This window comes from Xiphophorus maculatus, chromosome 15, assembly GCF_002775205.1.
Source record: "Xiphophorus maculatus strain JP 163 A chromosome 15, X_maculatus-5.0-male, whole genome shotgun sequence".
Classification (NCBI taxonomy): Eukaryota; Metazoa; Chordata; class Actinopteri; order Cyprinodontiformes; family Poeciliidae; genus Xiphophorus; species Xiphophorus maculatus.
This window is the reverse complement of record NC_036457.1, coordinates 15,030,732-15,044,757: the sequence shown is the minus strand read 5'-3', so window position 1 is coordinate 15,044,757 and position 14,026 is coordinate 15,030,732. Positions and strand designations below refer to the sequence as shown.

General features: G+C 41.5%; 2 protein-coding genes across 7 annotated transcripts in view; one reads left to right on the top strand and one right to left on the bottom strand.

The window, feature by feature from the left end:
- The first annotated feature begins 1,838 nt into the window (after window positions 1-1,838).
- Window positions 1,839-3,595, top strand: chac1 (ChaC glutathione specific gamma-glutamylcyclotransferase 1). Its single transcript, XM_005815869.3, has 3 exons — window positions 1,839-2,494; window positions 2,706-2,741; window positions 2,846-3,595. The coding sequence occupies exons 1-3, from the start codon at window positions 2,324-2,326 to the stop codon at window positions 3,227-3,229; spliced, it is 591 nt and encodes a 196-aa protein (XP_005815926.1). The 5' UTR covers window positions 1,839-2,323; the 3' UTR covers window positions 3,230-3,595.
- A 1,397-nt stretch (window positions 3,596-4,992) lies between these two features.
- Window positions 4,993-14,026, bottom strand: part of ino80 (INO80 complex subunit) — a 41,739-nt gene continuing 32,705 nt past the window's right edge. For 5 of the 6 annotated variants that reach the window (XM_023347858.1, XM_023347859.1, XM_023347861.1 and 2 more), the window contains exons 29-37: window positions 13,894-13,988; window positions 12,874-12,946; window positions 12,624-12,782; window positions 12,427-12,529; window positions 12,251-12,339; window positions 11,261-11,419; window positions 10,677-10,848; window positions 7,761-7,976; window positions 4,993-6,429 (exon numbers count right to left, since the gene is read on the bottom strand). In XM_023347858.1, the coding sequence (XP_023203626.1) occupies window positions 6,212-6,429; window positions 7,761-7,976; window positions 10,677-10,848; window positions 11,261-11,419; window positions 12,251-12,339; window positions 12,427-12,529; window positions 12,624-12,782; window positions 12,874-12,946; window positions 13,894-13,988 (1,284 nt within the window). In that variant the 3' untranslated portion in view covers window positions 4,993-6,211. The remainder of the gene's footprint in view (window positions 6,430-7,760; window positions 7,977-10,676; window positions 10,849-11,260; window positions 11,420-12,250; window positions 12,340-12,426; window positions 12,530-12,623; window positions 12,783-12,873; window positions 12,947-13,893; window positions 13,989-14,026) is intronic. The other variant, XM_023347857.1, reaches the window with a different exon arrangement.

The window sequence follows — 14,026 nt, the reverse complement described above, 5'->3', positions numbered from 1 at the left end:
CTGCATGCAAATTATAATGGACGAAGGATCAGATCACTCCAAAATAACATCTTCTTTGTCCTTAAGTGTTGTTGATGCCTCCACTGTGCTTTACAGGTGAAATGGTGTTCTCAGACTTGCAACTTTATCCCTTTTTGTCCCTCAAAATGTAAAGGTGGTCATTTCTGGCCAAACATTTTGATTTGTCATACTTTGATATATTACATATACATACAGTAAAGTTATATTCTTATTTAACGTTGGGTAGTTGAAAAAGGATACGTGTCTTTAATCCATTGGATGTAAATACCTGGTTTGAGCTGCATCAATCGATCAGTTTGTTTTGTTGATGTCACCTTGCGAGTGAAATCTTGTTTTTTTTCAGATACAACTGACCTGTCCTTGACCGATAAAGAGGTGTAAAAAGCAAACAAAAAAAAATAACACCAACTTTCCACAAAGCAGGAGCACTCCCTGGCTCTTTACGCAACCCATTGCCCTTTCTTATCTCACAAAAGCCAGTCTATTTGCCAATTGGCGCTTGTGAATGTTTCACAGAGAAAACGCTACCACTGTGGTGTCAGTGAAGTCACCGGCTCCGAGATATGGTGCACATGGAGATGAAAGAGCAAGGTGTGAGAGGCTGCAAGCTGGTCGTTCAACCTTTCCTGGACTGGATCTATGAGGAGATGATACACTTGACTGGCCTCTTATTAAACAGATAATGCCACCTATTTATAGATAATCTATTTATTGAGCAGAGATGAGCTTGTACTGTTCGCTGTATTTAAGATATGACGGTAGAGGGAGGTATCTTGGTATGTTTTGAACAAACCCTACAGCTGTTCGGTCATCTCCTCATCCAGTGTGTCCTCCATGGTGGCCACCGGTTGAAAAGAAGTCAGTTTTTCTTTGATCTAATTTTATTTTAGAAAGATTTCTTATTCCAGATGGGTATTCTACATGAACAAAAAAAATAAAGAATTACCCAACATTTTTGGATAAACAGAACCTGCTCATGTGTGTGTATAGAAAACTAAAACAAATTTCCTGTTTACTGCATTCTGACCCAGTGGATTGCCACACATATTCCATTGAGTATGTCATGGTGACCCTCTGCTGGACTGAACAAATACCCGAAATGTCACCAGATATTTATGTGTATAAACACTTGGTGTGGTATGAAAGGAAGGTTGATCTTAATCCAACTCTTGGATACTTGAGCCGTGAAACCGCATTACAGTTCCTATATGATTCAGCCTAATGTAAACATCCATATAAGGCTCTGATTAAACTCCCATCAACCTAATCATAACCACTTGTACTTTCTTTAACTTTACTGAAAAGGAAAGTTATTTACATGTTTTAATTGTGACAACTGCAACTAAATGAAATTCAGTTTGATCCTTCAAAGGTCAGTTCACAGAATTTACAGAAAAACACGAGGCTTTGAAATAGTACATTCACATCATTAATAAAGTGAATATATATAAATATAAATAAAGATACGATGCAACGTAACGTCTGGTGTTACTGGTTTGCTTCAAGAGATCTGAAATGCTGAGCTAAGTTGCATCAGCCAGATCAAGTAAAAAGACTGACAACAAGACGGACCAATCAAAAACTGGGTACATTAGAGTGAAAGTTCAGTGACAAATCAGAGTGTAAAATGAAACTACGTCATAACTGGAATTTGAACTAATCATATGTCGAGTGTAGCTCTAAGTCCCGCCTTACTTCAGCGCACCGAAAATTGTTTGGCTAAAAAGGGCAGGAAAGAAAGATTGCATGTATATCATTGGTCGAAAGCATAGTGAGGCTCCGCCTACATTTGCCAGTACACTATAAATTCTCGAACGTCACCTCGCCATCTTATCGAGGAAATGCGTCAGGCTTGACAAACATCTCCGCGGGGGGGAACACGGCAACCAGCGGCGTATTTACAACGGTTACAACTCTAAAACCTCGGTCTATACATTAATTTCTCTTAAGCTAACACCTTCACAGGCCGGCGCAGCGGCTGGCCAAACAATTTTGTCGTTTTTTTCCCCCCCTTCGCATCGAGCCACAAGGCCCAAGCGGCTGCCATGGATTTTTAAGGCATAATGCGGCAACTCTAATGCAATGGCGATGCACAGTGCAAGGCAAAACCAACCCCGAAACTCCATCTTCGCAACTGCCAAGCAGTTGGGCTCCAATACCGGACGCGGTATCCCTGCGAGCCAACCGGTACCTCTCCTACTGGACCGGAGGAAGCTAACGCTAACCACCAGCTAGTCACCTCCCAGCTGATTTCTTTAAAAATCCCATCGATTCCATTTGAACGTCAACACTACCGATCAGCATGAAACCTCAAGACATCATCGCAGGGAAGAGCAGCCTGTGGATCTTCGGGTACGGGTCGCTGGTATGGAAGCCGGACTTCAAGTACAAGAGGAGCGAGGTCGGTTACATTGACGGCTACAAGAGGCGTTTCTGGCATGGAGACAACTTCCATCGCGGGAATGATGAGTCGGTGAGGTTGAAAGACAGGTTTAGATGCTTGACGTATTTGGCGTCGTGACTAAGGTTTCTAAAAATTGGCTCGGGGCCCCCATTGTGGTCCGTGAAGCGCTTAGTTGCGGTCAATAGATAATATACAGAAATTTTAAATAAAATTGGCACTATAACTGCTATTGTCTTAAAATGATTTCATCTTTGTAACCCATTTGTATTGCTCTCCTCAGCCCGGAAGAGTGGTGACGTTGATCGAAGACTATGATGTAAGTGGAACTTCTTCTGAAGCCGCGTGGGAGTTTCCCCACTGACACCAAAGCTGACTTTCTCTCCATTTTTTTTTTTTTTGTTTTTTCTGTTTCCCCCTCAGGCGACCACTTGGGGTGTGGCTTTCGAGGTGTCGGGCTCACAGCTGGAGGAGTCCCTCAAGTACCTCAACGTCCGAGAGACGGTCCGTGGCGGCTACATCACCAAGATGGTGGATTTCTTCCCGCACGGAGAGGACCGGTCTCCCGTTCAGGCGCTGGTGTACATCGCCACCGCCGACAACCCCCTCTACCTGGGGCCGGCCAGTCCGGAGGAGATCGGCGCCCAGATCGCCGTGTGCAGAGGGAAGACCGGCCACAACCTGGAGTACCTGCTCCGGCTGGCGGAGTTCATGAGGAGCAGCTGCCCTCATGTGGAGGATCACCACCTGTTTGCTATCGAGACGGCCGCTCTGACTGTGGTGTCTTATCTGTTAGCAGCTCAGTAGCTCGTACCCTTTTTATTTTTTTTTCACTAGCTTAGGATGCCAAACTCTCGAAAGCTGTAACCTGTCATGTCAGTCCAGTTATTTTTTGTAGGTTCAGACATGCTAGTATTTGAATTTGAACGCCACCAGAGTAACCGAAGGGAAGTCTGTCTGTAAATCACTAAGACATGTGCAATTACTCAACTGTAAGCATTATGTGGTTTGGCTTAGAACACAGTTTGTTTTTTCCCCAGTTCTGAAGCCGTCCAGTTCATTAAGGTACCAGAAGATGTTTACTGTAAACAAAACTCACTAGATGGCTGTGGTGTGTTTGTGAAGCAACGTCCATCCAGTTTTACGTCAAAATACTAATAAAAATCTGGAAAAGAAAAAAAAAAGGCTCTTTATTGTGCAGGGTTGGATAAGCAGCATCTATTATACCAAACTGTTCGTTTAACCCCACTGACCTGTGGTGTTCTAACCAATTTTGCTTTAGAAACACAAGGTAAAGCCTGGAACAAATCCTTTTAAATCACAGTCTGGATTTGACTGGGTTGTGTATTGTGTGTGACCCCAGGAATACATGTAACAGGGTTGAACACTCCCAAACTGACCGGGGCAGCTTGTACTTTGGACACCATTCAAGTAGTCTCTTTAGGTGCTCCGGTTTGTGTAAGTGGCCGGGAGTAAACCCAGACCTGGAAATCCTGTGTTTACAAGCTTGATCTGTTGATGGAGGGTTCTGAAGAGCTTGACTGAGTCTCAACATAAAATTATTTAAACCCCAGTGAATTGGATTAGGCAATCGCATTGAAACTCCCCAAATTTCCCCTAATTTAATACTTTAAGCCTTGCAGATTTGGAGTGGGGGATCCACACCATGGTTTATTCAACTTTGCTTTAGGAGTCAAACTTGTATTGCATCTATTTTATGCATTTTTTTAATGCATAAAAATGCACTTGGATATAGCGCTGTTCTCTACAGTACATAAAATATCATGTGAAAATATTGGAGCAATAACTCAATTTATCAAAGCATAAGTGAAAGCTTGGCCAAAAATGGGTTCACAATGAATCAGGGGTCTGTGACCACTTCCTCTGGAGCCACAAGTGGGTCTTTGGCCCTTCTACATAAAATGGCTCTCATTAACTGACTAAAAATTATAAACAAAGTTTATAATTATAGAAATGTCGCTTTTAGCAGTTTTTCCCGTTGAATAATTTCTGTAGATTTACCAGCAACATTCATTCAGATCCATTTCTGTCAGCATTAGGCTGGAAACTATGTGCAAATATCAACACATAAGACAATGGATATACATCTTTTTGCAAAAGTTTCTTTATTTTGAAACGTGGAAATAGACATAAAATGGTTGTTCTCTAAAAATAACAGATTTCCTGAAGTAGATATGTATCAAAAAAAAAAGATGTGTCCAAGCAGGTTCTGCCTTCAAAAATAACTTGGCTATAGCAGTTCTGTCAGGAGGAATGGGCCAAAATTCAGTAAACTATTTGTGGATTGATAGGTGACGTGTTTCATATGTTTAAATTGTCAGCTTGAAGAACGTAAGAAATAATTCTCTCACATAATTCTGGCCTTTAGCAAACAGAAATAATTTTGACAACTCTTAACTACCCTAAAACAGGAAAAGTTTGTCAGAGAGGACATTTTATTTGTATATAATACTTAAACATCTGATATCAACTGTATATTTTTTCTTTTTTTTAATTTCTTTGGACATAACATTGAGGGATGAAAAATCAGAAGCGCTCACACGACAGAAAAGGTTCAAATTAAAGCACCTTTATTTTTCACCTCACACCTCCGCGGAGTAAAACAGCTGATCCATCTCTTCACATGTACCCAATCTATAAAAATAAAACAGGCGAATGAGAGAAAAGAGCCACGGCCCATCTTTATGTACATCAAATATAGAACTTTCAGCTTTCATCACAATATAAACAGGAAAACAAAAACCCCAGAACGAATGTAGTGCTCAGGTCGGGACACTCAACGTGAACCTTCTGTTTTTTTTATTCTAAAACGCATGAGAAATCCACAAACAGGTCGTCACAGAAATGTAATGAAAAGTAAAAACAGCGACTGAATTTCACATTTTACAGTTGTACATGTGACTTCCATCACAGTTAATATAAACTCCCCATTGTAAATGCAAAACAAGAAAAAAAGTAATAACTTAAAATAGCAAACAACCAAATAATCTGAATCAGTATTTTAATTGTTAGCAGCAGGGCTGAGTCAACCAGCACACTTCCATTTGAAATATATATCTTTTAAATTTCTTTACACTATTCTTCTTTTGGACAAAAATATTTTCACGTTGATTTGGGAATACTGGAAAAGCGTAGCTGAAAAGGTTTTCCGTCGCCATGTTAGCTCATCTACTTAAATCTTCTGTTAGAAAAATAACGGCTTTAGTAGAAAAGCTGTAGATCTACTTGGGGAGGGACGGCAGGGGGTGGGGGGGGTCGACGTTAGAAATTCGGATTCCTCCATAGCTTCGAACTGAGCGTAGATATCTACAGAACAATTAAATAACCTAGTGCACATCTATGATACTAGTTAACACCCAAAAAATGGAAGACGTGGCTCAGTGACAGAAGTTCATCACTAACTTGTCAAAGAGAGAAGAAAAGAATAATTGAAGAACCCCCCCCCCCTGTTGTGGCTTCTGATCGGCCTCCACAAGCACTTGGAAGCGCTCTCGTTGTAACGGCAACAAAAACAGCCCGAGCCTCGGCTAACTAATATACATCGAAACAAAACTGGAACAAGGAAAAAAGACCAACCATCAGACTGATATGCGGGTGTGTGTGTGTGTGTGTGTGTGTGTGTGTGTGTTCGGTTTCTGAGCCAAAAAAGGCAGAGCGTTGTCTTCCACAAAATGGGTAGTAAATACTGCACTCTCTTTATGAGCGTAGGCATAAAGCGTCAGTGGGATTCACAGTGAGCAGCAGGTCAGGAACCAGTCTGTGCCTTCATCATCGAGTCCCGGGGCCGCCGGGGCCCTTGCCCTTCCTGGATGCGCCGTGGCTGCTGTGGTGGTGGCCGTGGGACAGCTGCGAGTGGGAGCTGTGGCCGGAGGGCGCTCCTTTGGCGAGGGGGGAGGAGCTTCTGCTGGGGTTGAAGGCGGGGCCTGTGGCCAGTCGCGCCAGGGAGGGCTGCAGGGGGCCGGCAGCGGCGGCGGCGGAGAGGCCGGCTGAACAGAAGGACAGAAAACACATTGTTACTCTGCTTGTAAAAAAAAAAAAAAAACTAACTAGTTACAGCCTAGTAACAGTTTTAGTGCACAGTTTCCACTATTAATTCACAAAGACGTTCTTTCACTATCCAGGGGAATGTTTTCTACGAGGCAAACCGAAAAGGTCACGGGATCTTCAGTGTTTGTTTGTTAGCTCAATTAATGTGAAACGGGGAGTTTGCTCGTAAAAAAAAAAAATCACGGCCCAAGAAGGAAACAATGAGACGCCTGGGGCAGCACGGTGGTCCAGTGGCACGGGCGTAAACACAAAAGGAGCGGCGTCGAAAGAAAAACTGTTTTTACAAGTAGCACTAAGACCGCAGGCGGTCAAAGATAACAGTTTCAGCAGCATCGGATTATTTTGCAACAACAGCGAAGATTGCCGTAGAGCAGAGGTCTGCAACCTGCGGCTCCAGAGCCACATGTGGCTCTCCGGCCCCTCCAAACTGGCCCTTAGAAAACCAATGAAATAATTTGAATTCTAAAGGAAACAGAGGGATTTTAGCAGCTCTTCTGTATCTTCTTATGCAATAACGACAAAGAATATCTACAACAGAAAAGCACCAAGGGTACAAAGCTTTCAAAAATATTTTTTATACTCAAACTATGTGCTTTATATCATAAAGGGGACGACCTATTTTTCCTCATTTTCATTTTATACGGAAAGGACTCACTCAGCTGGAGTTGTTTTCTTTCTATGTAAAAGTGAAATGATTCATTTTGTTTAAAAATCTGATTTAGAAAAAAAAGTTGAACTTTCTTAGCTTTCAAAATGAAACATTTTATTAAGTACATCATTTATCAAATCTATCTTGCTTCGCAGCTCTACACAAACGTTATTTTTGTAGCAGTGGGGACAAAATTGCTCTACTCAAACCTTTCCATCGTAACAAACTTTAATGTCTTTTACTTGTTCCGAAGTGGAAGAAAAATGATTGTTGGTTTTTATAGATGATCTTCATATAAAACTGGGAGAAATGTGGCATTATTATCAAAGTGCCTAAAGATCCCATTTAAAATGATTTTTGTTGTCATGCAACACCACTTGGTCCGCAGAGTTTAGAAACCATTTTAATCCAGAATGATTCATCATTTAACGAAAGAAAATCAAACAAATCTGGATTTAAAGTTTTAAGTGTAAAACTGTGTAAAATACGCTTCAGGAACAAGTTCGGTTATGGATCAGTTTCAAAAGTTACATAAACAAACAAGCATCTGTTCGGTCAGTGGCACAGTTTTCAAATTAAGAGCCGCATTTAATAGCAAATCGTGTTGCCGTACAGACCAACCTTTGGAAACACTGTATCCGTAAGCAGCATAAGCTGCTGCTGAGGCAGCTGCCGCCCCAGCCTTCGCCCCCGCCATGGCCGCCGCGCTCCCAGCTGTTGACTTCCGGCCTCGGCCCTTCCCTCCGGACTTGGCGGCTCCTCCGGATCCTTTGGGCCGCCCGCGACTCCGACCGGACCGGCCTCTGCCTGGGCTGATCGAGTCGGAGGCTGAAACACCTAAAGACGAAGAGAGAAAGAAAAAAACAACAACAAAAAAAGAGCTTCGTTTATCTTCTAATACTGGTTTCCAGCAAAGTTCTCCATTTCAAAATGCTTTTCCACGCTAGGATTTCCAGATATTCTGACACTAAAGTATGAAATGACAAAACGTGGAAGTGAACTTTTAACTTTGTCACTGGAGAAAGTGTCTTTTACAAAATCTGTAGGAGATCATCACCTAATATGGATTTAACAAATATAAAAAGTAGTAATACTTTTAATTTCAACATTTTCAACTACAGGGTTAGTTTCAAACTAGAGGCCAAAAAAGCAGGAAAATGTTCCTTATTTATTTTTGAACACACGTGCCTTTATCTGTAAATTCTCTGACAGCAACTCAAATATTAATAGTTAATATTCCATTTGCAATGGGTTAAATATAAAGATAAATGACGCTGTTTAAGTATCAATCATATTTTTCTTTTCAGAAAACTAGATTTTTATCTTTTAAGTAATAAAATAAAAGAGTAAAGTCTGGAAATTCAACCTTTCTTCCATAATTTCTTCATTTTTCCCCCCAAATTTTGAAGACAGCATATGAAACCTCGTAAGAATAATAAACTCATCAACTTCATAGACGTGTCGTTTCTATAAAAGGCCTGTCTTTACCATTTTACAATCAGATCACATAGAAATCCCATACATAATGTACGAGAGCTGCTGCTTGACTTGGCTTTGACTCACTTTGCTAAACATACTGCGGTAATTTTACGGCATTAAAGAACTTTAAAACATTAATCATCTTATAATTGCCATAAATACAGACTCAAGCAAAAATATTACTCTCCATTTTCCATACTGCTTGCAAAATCGGATCCAGTGCTTGGCTCAGTGGCAATGCGTCTACTCCAGGGTCAGCTTCTCCTCTCTTCTTCTCCCACTGCCCACATCACACTGGTGGTCTAATTTATTTGAATGATTCGCTCCATTTGATGTGCTATACAGCCTGTAATATCACCAGCAGCAAGGCATGCGTGAACATTTTCCTTTCTTTCACTGCATTCTTGCTTAAAAGTCGCTCGTCTCTGTCGTTTCCCTTATATGTCCAAGTTGGCCAGCAGATCCTCCATTCGTGACAGGTCTCTCAGACCCTTCATTAAGCCATCATCGGCTCTCTGAAGGCATCAACTTCCCTCCAATAACATGAGGCCTGATAATCAGCGGGCATCAATTATCTTACAGACAGGAGTCTCTTAGCACGGCTAAAAGAAATCCAGTGTGGGTTTCAATGACGCCCCGCTGACGGCAGCAAGTCCAAAGTGTGGATATAGAGGCAGATCCATCATTTATTTCCCATTTTCAGAGTAAATGAAGACAGTAAATCTCTATCTATCTCTATGAAAAAATAAAAGTATTAAAGGGCATAAGTGGAGCGTCAAAATGGAAACGTTGTTTTTTTTTTTTTTTTTAATGTCTTCCAAATGTTTTTCTTAGACCAACACAAATTATTGCAAACTTGTGGCCAGGGCCGGACTTACAAGGATCTGGGCTCCTGGGCTAGAGCCAGTTTTGGTGCCATGTCTACTACAGAAAAAAGCTTCTGCTAATGTGAATTATAGTACATTAACAGGTAGTCCTAAACATAAGCAGGTGTGATTTGATCCATGGTAGGTTTAATGCTTCGTCTGAGAAGAAGCTTCATGTTGTTCCAACCAAAAATTAACTGTAACTTCATAATTTTCAAATACTTCAGTATTGATTCTATTTATAAAAATACCTAAATATTAATATAATTCACTTGGTGTGGAGTCATGAGTTTTATATGAAGAACCACACCTAATGCAATACTTGCATTTATAAATAAAAAAGATATGTAAAGAACCCCCAGAGGTTCTGGCTTCTGGCCCTTTAAGTACTTTCTAAATTCTGGTGCAGGATGTGAATCAGACTGGAAATTATTCACAGTTTGTTTTCTTTTTTTTACTTTTTAAATCAGAAAAGTAAGTTGTGACTTTTATATTCAGCCTCCTTTACTCCAATAACCGTTTGTATCCAGGGCAACCGGCAGCCTTCAGAAATCACCTTTTTCATAAGCAGTCCACCAGATCGTGATTTAATCTCATGGTGAACGAACAGAATTATGAAGACCAGGAAAGACAGCAGAAACTCTGTTGGGGGAGCAGTAATTATTACACAGAGGAACGATGTTCTCGACAAATGAGCACAAAATGGAACATGGTGGTGGCTGCATCATGCTGGAGGAATGTTTTTTTGAGCCTTGATTTGTTTTTGTTTTTTTAGGAAAAATATTTGGAAAACATGCATCAGTTCACTCCAAAAGAGTGGATTTTAAATGTTTGGCTATGAGATGGCGAAATACATGAATTTGTGTTCTGTGTCGACACAATGATTCACAGATTCTTATCCGACTAAAATCTGACTATTTTGTTCATTTTAATCTAATCTTGCACATTTAGATCATTATTGAGCAGATACATCTCTAAAAATAGATTTTTTATTTTTTTTTTGTGGCCCTTGCGTTCTTTCAACTTGATGTTTTTGGCCCTCGTGGTAGAAGGTTTGTTAAATATTAAGCTTTCTACTCGCACTCAATAACTTTTTCTGTAGTGCACGGTTTAAAACTCCCACAGAGGAAAGATTTAGGAACAGCAAAACCCTAAATTCGTACGGCAAGCACGCCGTATTTTGATTCCTCACCGTTCATGTTGTCAGAAACCGATCCGGTCACCGAGGCGGGGGAGTTGGTGGCGCGAGACTGCGGCGCCGACGAGACGGGATCGTCCACGATGACCAGCATGTCGCTGCTGCTTTCGTCGGCGTCGGCGTCCGGCGGCAGAGAGCCGGGCTGCAGCTCGCTGCTCAGAGAGATCTGGCCACGCACAGAAGCACACACAGACACACACACAGGCTGGGGGTCAGAACCACGGCGGGGTGAGGGAGTGGATCGGGAACCGGGTCGGTAGTGCAAAAGGGCGACGAGGAGAAGGAAAGGAAAGGAAGCAAAGGGCGCGACAGGAGTGTTTAATAAAGAGAGCAAGAGTCGATTAAAAAATGAGGGAGAAATTGTAACAAATAAACAGAAATATAAAAAAGAAAGAAAGAAAGAGGTTTCAAAATGCAAATAAAATCTGAAGCATCATGTTGCACAGCAGGAGATAAAGCCAGTAAAAGGCAGCCAAGACTCCAGACTCTAGATGACGCACTTATTTAATCTATTTATCGCCTCGTCATTGACCAAGATTTCAACAAACCCTCTAAATCTGAGTCCCAAACCGCCTCACCTCGCTGAACGGACTGGGCATGGCCGAGTCCATCTCCACGCTAATGAACGAGTCGTCCCCGTCTGCGGACAGGTTGGAGTTATCGGCCGAGGGAGCGTGGGAGATCACCAGGTTCATCTCCTTCTTCCTCTTGTTCTCCGACTCCTCGTTCTTCTTCTGCTAGAAAGAGGAGAGCAGAAGATGAATATGGTGGATTTGTCAGGATTCATTTAGACTTTTGTTTTACTTTCGACTTCTCCAGACTCCTTTTTGAGGACTCTTCTAGACAGATATCAAAGTTTATCGTGAGTTCACGATGGGGATTTGTATAGTGATCGGGTTTTAAATATGGAAACTGCGGAAAAACGCAGTAGAAGGAAGGATGGATATGGGGAAGCGGCAGAGTTCACACACTTTTCCCACAGTGAAATTCAAGCACTTTTCAAGCATTTTCAAGGCAAGTATTCAAAACTGTACAGTAGCACACTTCGGGGATAAAAACAATGCAAATGAACTAAAGACAACAGTTTCAATTCCCTATTATGTAATATAATTTATCGCTGTTAATAATGTATCGTTATTGTATTCTACAAAGACAATGTAAATTTGAAAGGTAAGAAAGTTTTATGTTTTGAAATGTCTCTCTCTCACTCACCCTGTGCACCTGACTGATTTGAGAACAAAACACTAATTTAACAAAAGAAAATAATTTTAATAACTTTGTTTAACAGATAAAATATAAGACATATTTCAGTTACACAGGTCAAAACTGTGCGGTCTGAACAAAAAGCACTTTCAAGGACAGAAATGACGCCTTTTCCAAACCTTGACAACACCAAATTGAAATTCAAGCATTTTGAAGGACCACAAAACCTGAAGCAGGTGATTGGATGGCTGCGGCAGAAGGAGCCTGGAGAAATCAGTATCTTCCATTTGTTATTTTCTTTCCACACAAATTCAGAACTTGAACATCTCCTTCTACGTTGTGTTGTTTTATCATTGTGCCGATACCTTCTCTGCGTACTTCTCCCTCTTCCTCTTCCTCTCCTTCACCTTGCTGCTCTCCTCCTGCTGCCTCTTTTCCTCCTGTCTTTGGCGCACTGCCGGAAGAGACACGTTGTGTTTATCTCCCCTCCTTCCCAACAGCTCTCCCAGCGATACTTTTGCACTGAAAGGCGTGCGCTCACGTTTCTTCTCCAGCTCGTCGTCGTCCAGAAGCAGACTGACCACCTCTTTGGGCTTCAGCGTGTCCGGTTTGAAGTTGCCTCCGGAGATGACCACCCTTTGGATCTGAAAACATGAATCTCACCTGAGATTAGCTCATCTCCGCAGACACTGTGTGCAGTCAAATCTTATTTTAGCCTTTTGTAGGAAGTTTAAGGACCTCGCTCTTCTCCTTGGCGCGTTGCAGGATCCTCTCTTCGATGGTGCCCTGACAGATGAGGCGGTAGACGGTCACCTGCTTGGTCTGACCCAGGCGGTGAGCCCGGTCCATGGCCTGCTGGTCCACCGTGGGGTTCCAGTCGCTGTCGTAGAAGATCACCTAAAGACAAGAACAAGAAAGTTAGCCTTTTACACAATTCTTCTAATTCAAATAGTTGAAGTGCCAGTAATCGCCGAAATGTGGAGCTCACCGTGTCCGCAGCGGTCAGGTTGATGCCAAGTCCTCCAGCCCTCGTACTGAGCAGGAACACAAAGATGTCCGTACTGTGGAGGGCAGAAAGCGAAAAGGTGAGGTTTTATTTACTGTAAAAAATATATATATATTTTGATATTGCATCTAATTTCCCACACATTCTCTTTTATTAGTTTCAAAATAAAGAAAGAAAAAAGCTAATCAAATATCTTAGGAGTAGACCGGATAATGTTGAACCCGTTGTTGGTCAGCTTTCTGTGACAGACATTTAACCAAGTGAACAGCCAGTTGTTTAAAAATGACATCTTGTTTGTGCTTGCAAAACTGCATTTGGGGCGTTATGTAACAAATCTGTCCCCCAAATCATTAGAAAAAGGTGAAAAATCTAAAGGTTTTTCACTTTTAGAAAGGAGCTGCATCAGTTATAATCTGGTGATAATTTATTTGCCAATGAAATTGAGGTATTTTTTCCACACCTTTCATTTCTTAAAAATATTTCTGGCTGTAAAAGAAAAAAACTTAATGTGCTTCACAAGAGTGTATTTGAACAATAAAGCTGCATTAAGAGTTTATATATGTAAGTTTAGTAAAATAGTAGAAGAAATAAAATTATTAGAAAGGAATCGGAGCACATTTTTGTGTAAAAAAAATAAAAGTCAGTAAAACAGAATCAGAGAAGTCGGTTTTGTTTATTTTCTCCACATAAATCATCTTCTTAATTTTCCTCTGGTCACCCCCGCGCTCCCACTTCTTTCCAGTAACTCTCTGCCCTCCCAGTCTGAAAACCACCGTCCTGAATGCAAACAATGGAGTAACACGGGGGCCTGTGAGCCACGCACTAATGCGATCCAGAGCACGTGGACGCCAAAACACAGGCTGACACACATGCTTATAATATCTGGACATTTGATAAAACTGTTTACTGATTGCTATAATATACAAAAAGGCCAAATTACACGGTGTTATTAGCAAGGAGAAACATTTGGTCTCAGCCACAGACAAAAACCACGCGACTCACCGGCTCTGGAAGTCGGCCACCATGTCTCTGCGTTCGGAAATCTTGGAGGACCCGTCAAGGCGAATGTAGGTGTGTTTTCGATAGACCATATACTCCTGGAAGAAAATCAAACAACCGAAAATGTTAAAATGGA

Coding starts and splice junctions, on each gene's coding strand:
- chac1 (XM_005815869.3), top strand. CDS start 2,324: ATGAAACCTCAAGACATCATCGCAGGGAAGAGCAGCCTGTGGATCTTC. Junction 2,495..2,705: donor ATCGCGGGAATGATGAGTCG/GTGAGGTTGAAA, acceptor TGCTCTCCTCAG/CCCGGAAGAGTGGTGACGTT. Junction 2,742..2,845: donor CGTTGATCGAAGACTATGAT/GTAAGTGGAACT, acceptor TTTCCCCCTCAG/GCGACCACTTGGGGTGTGGC.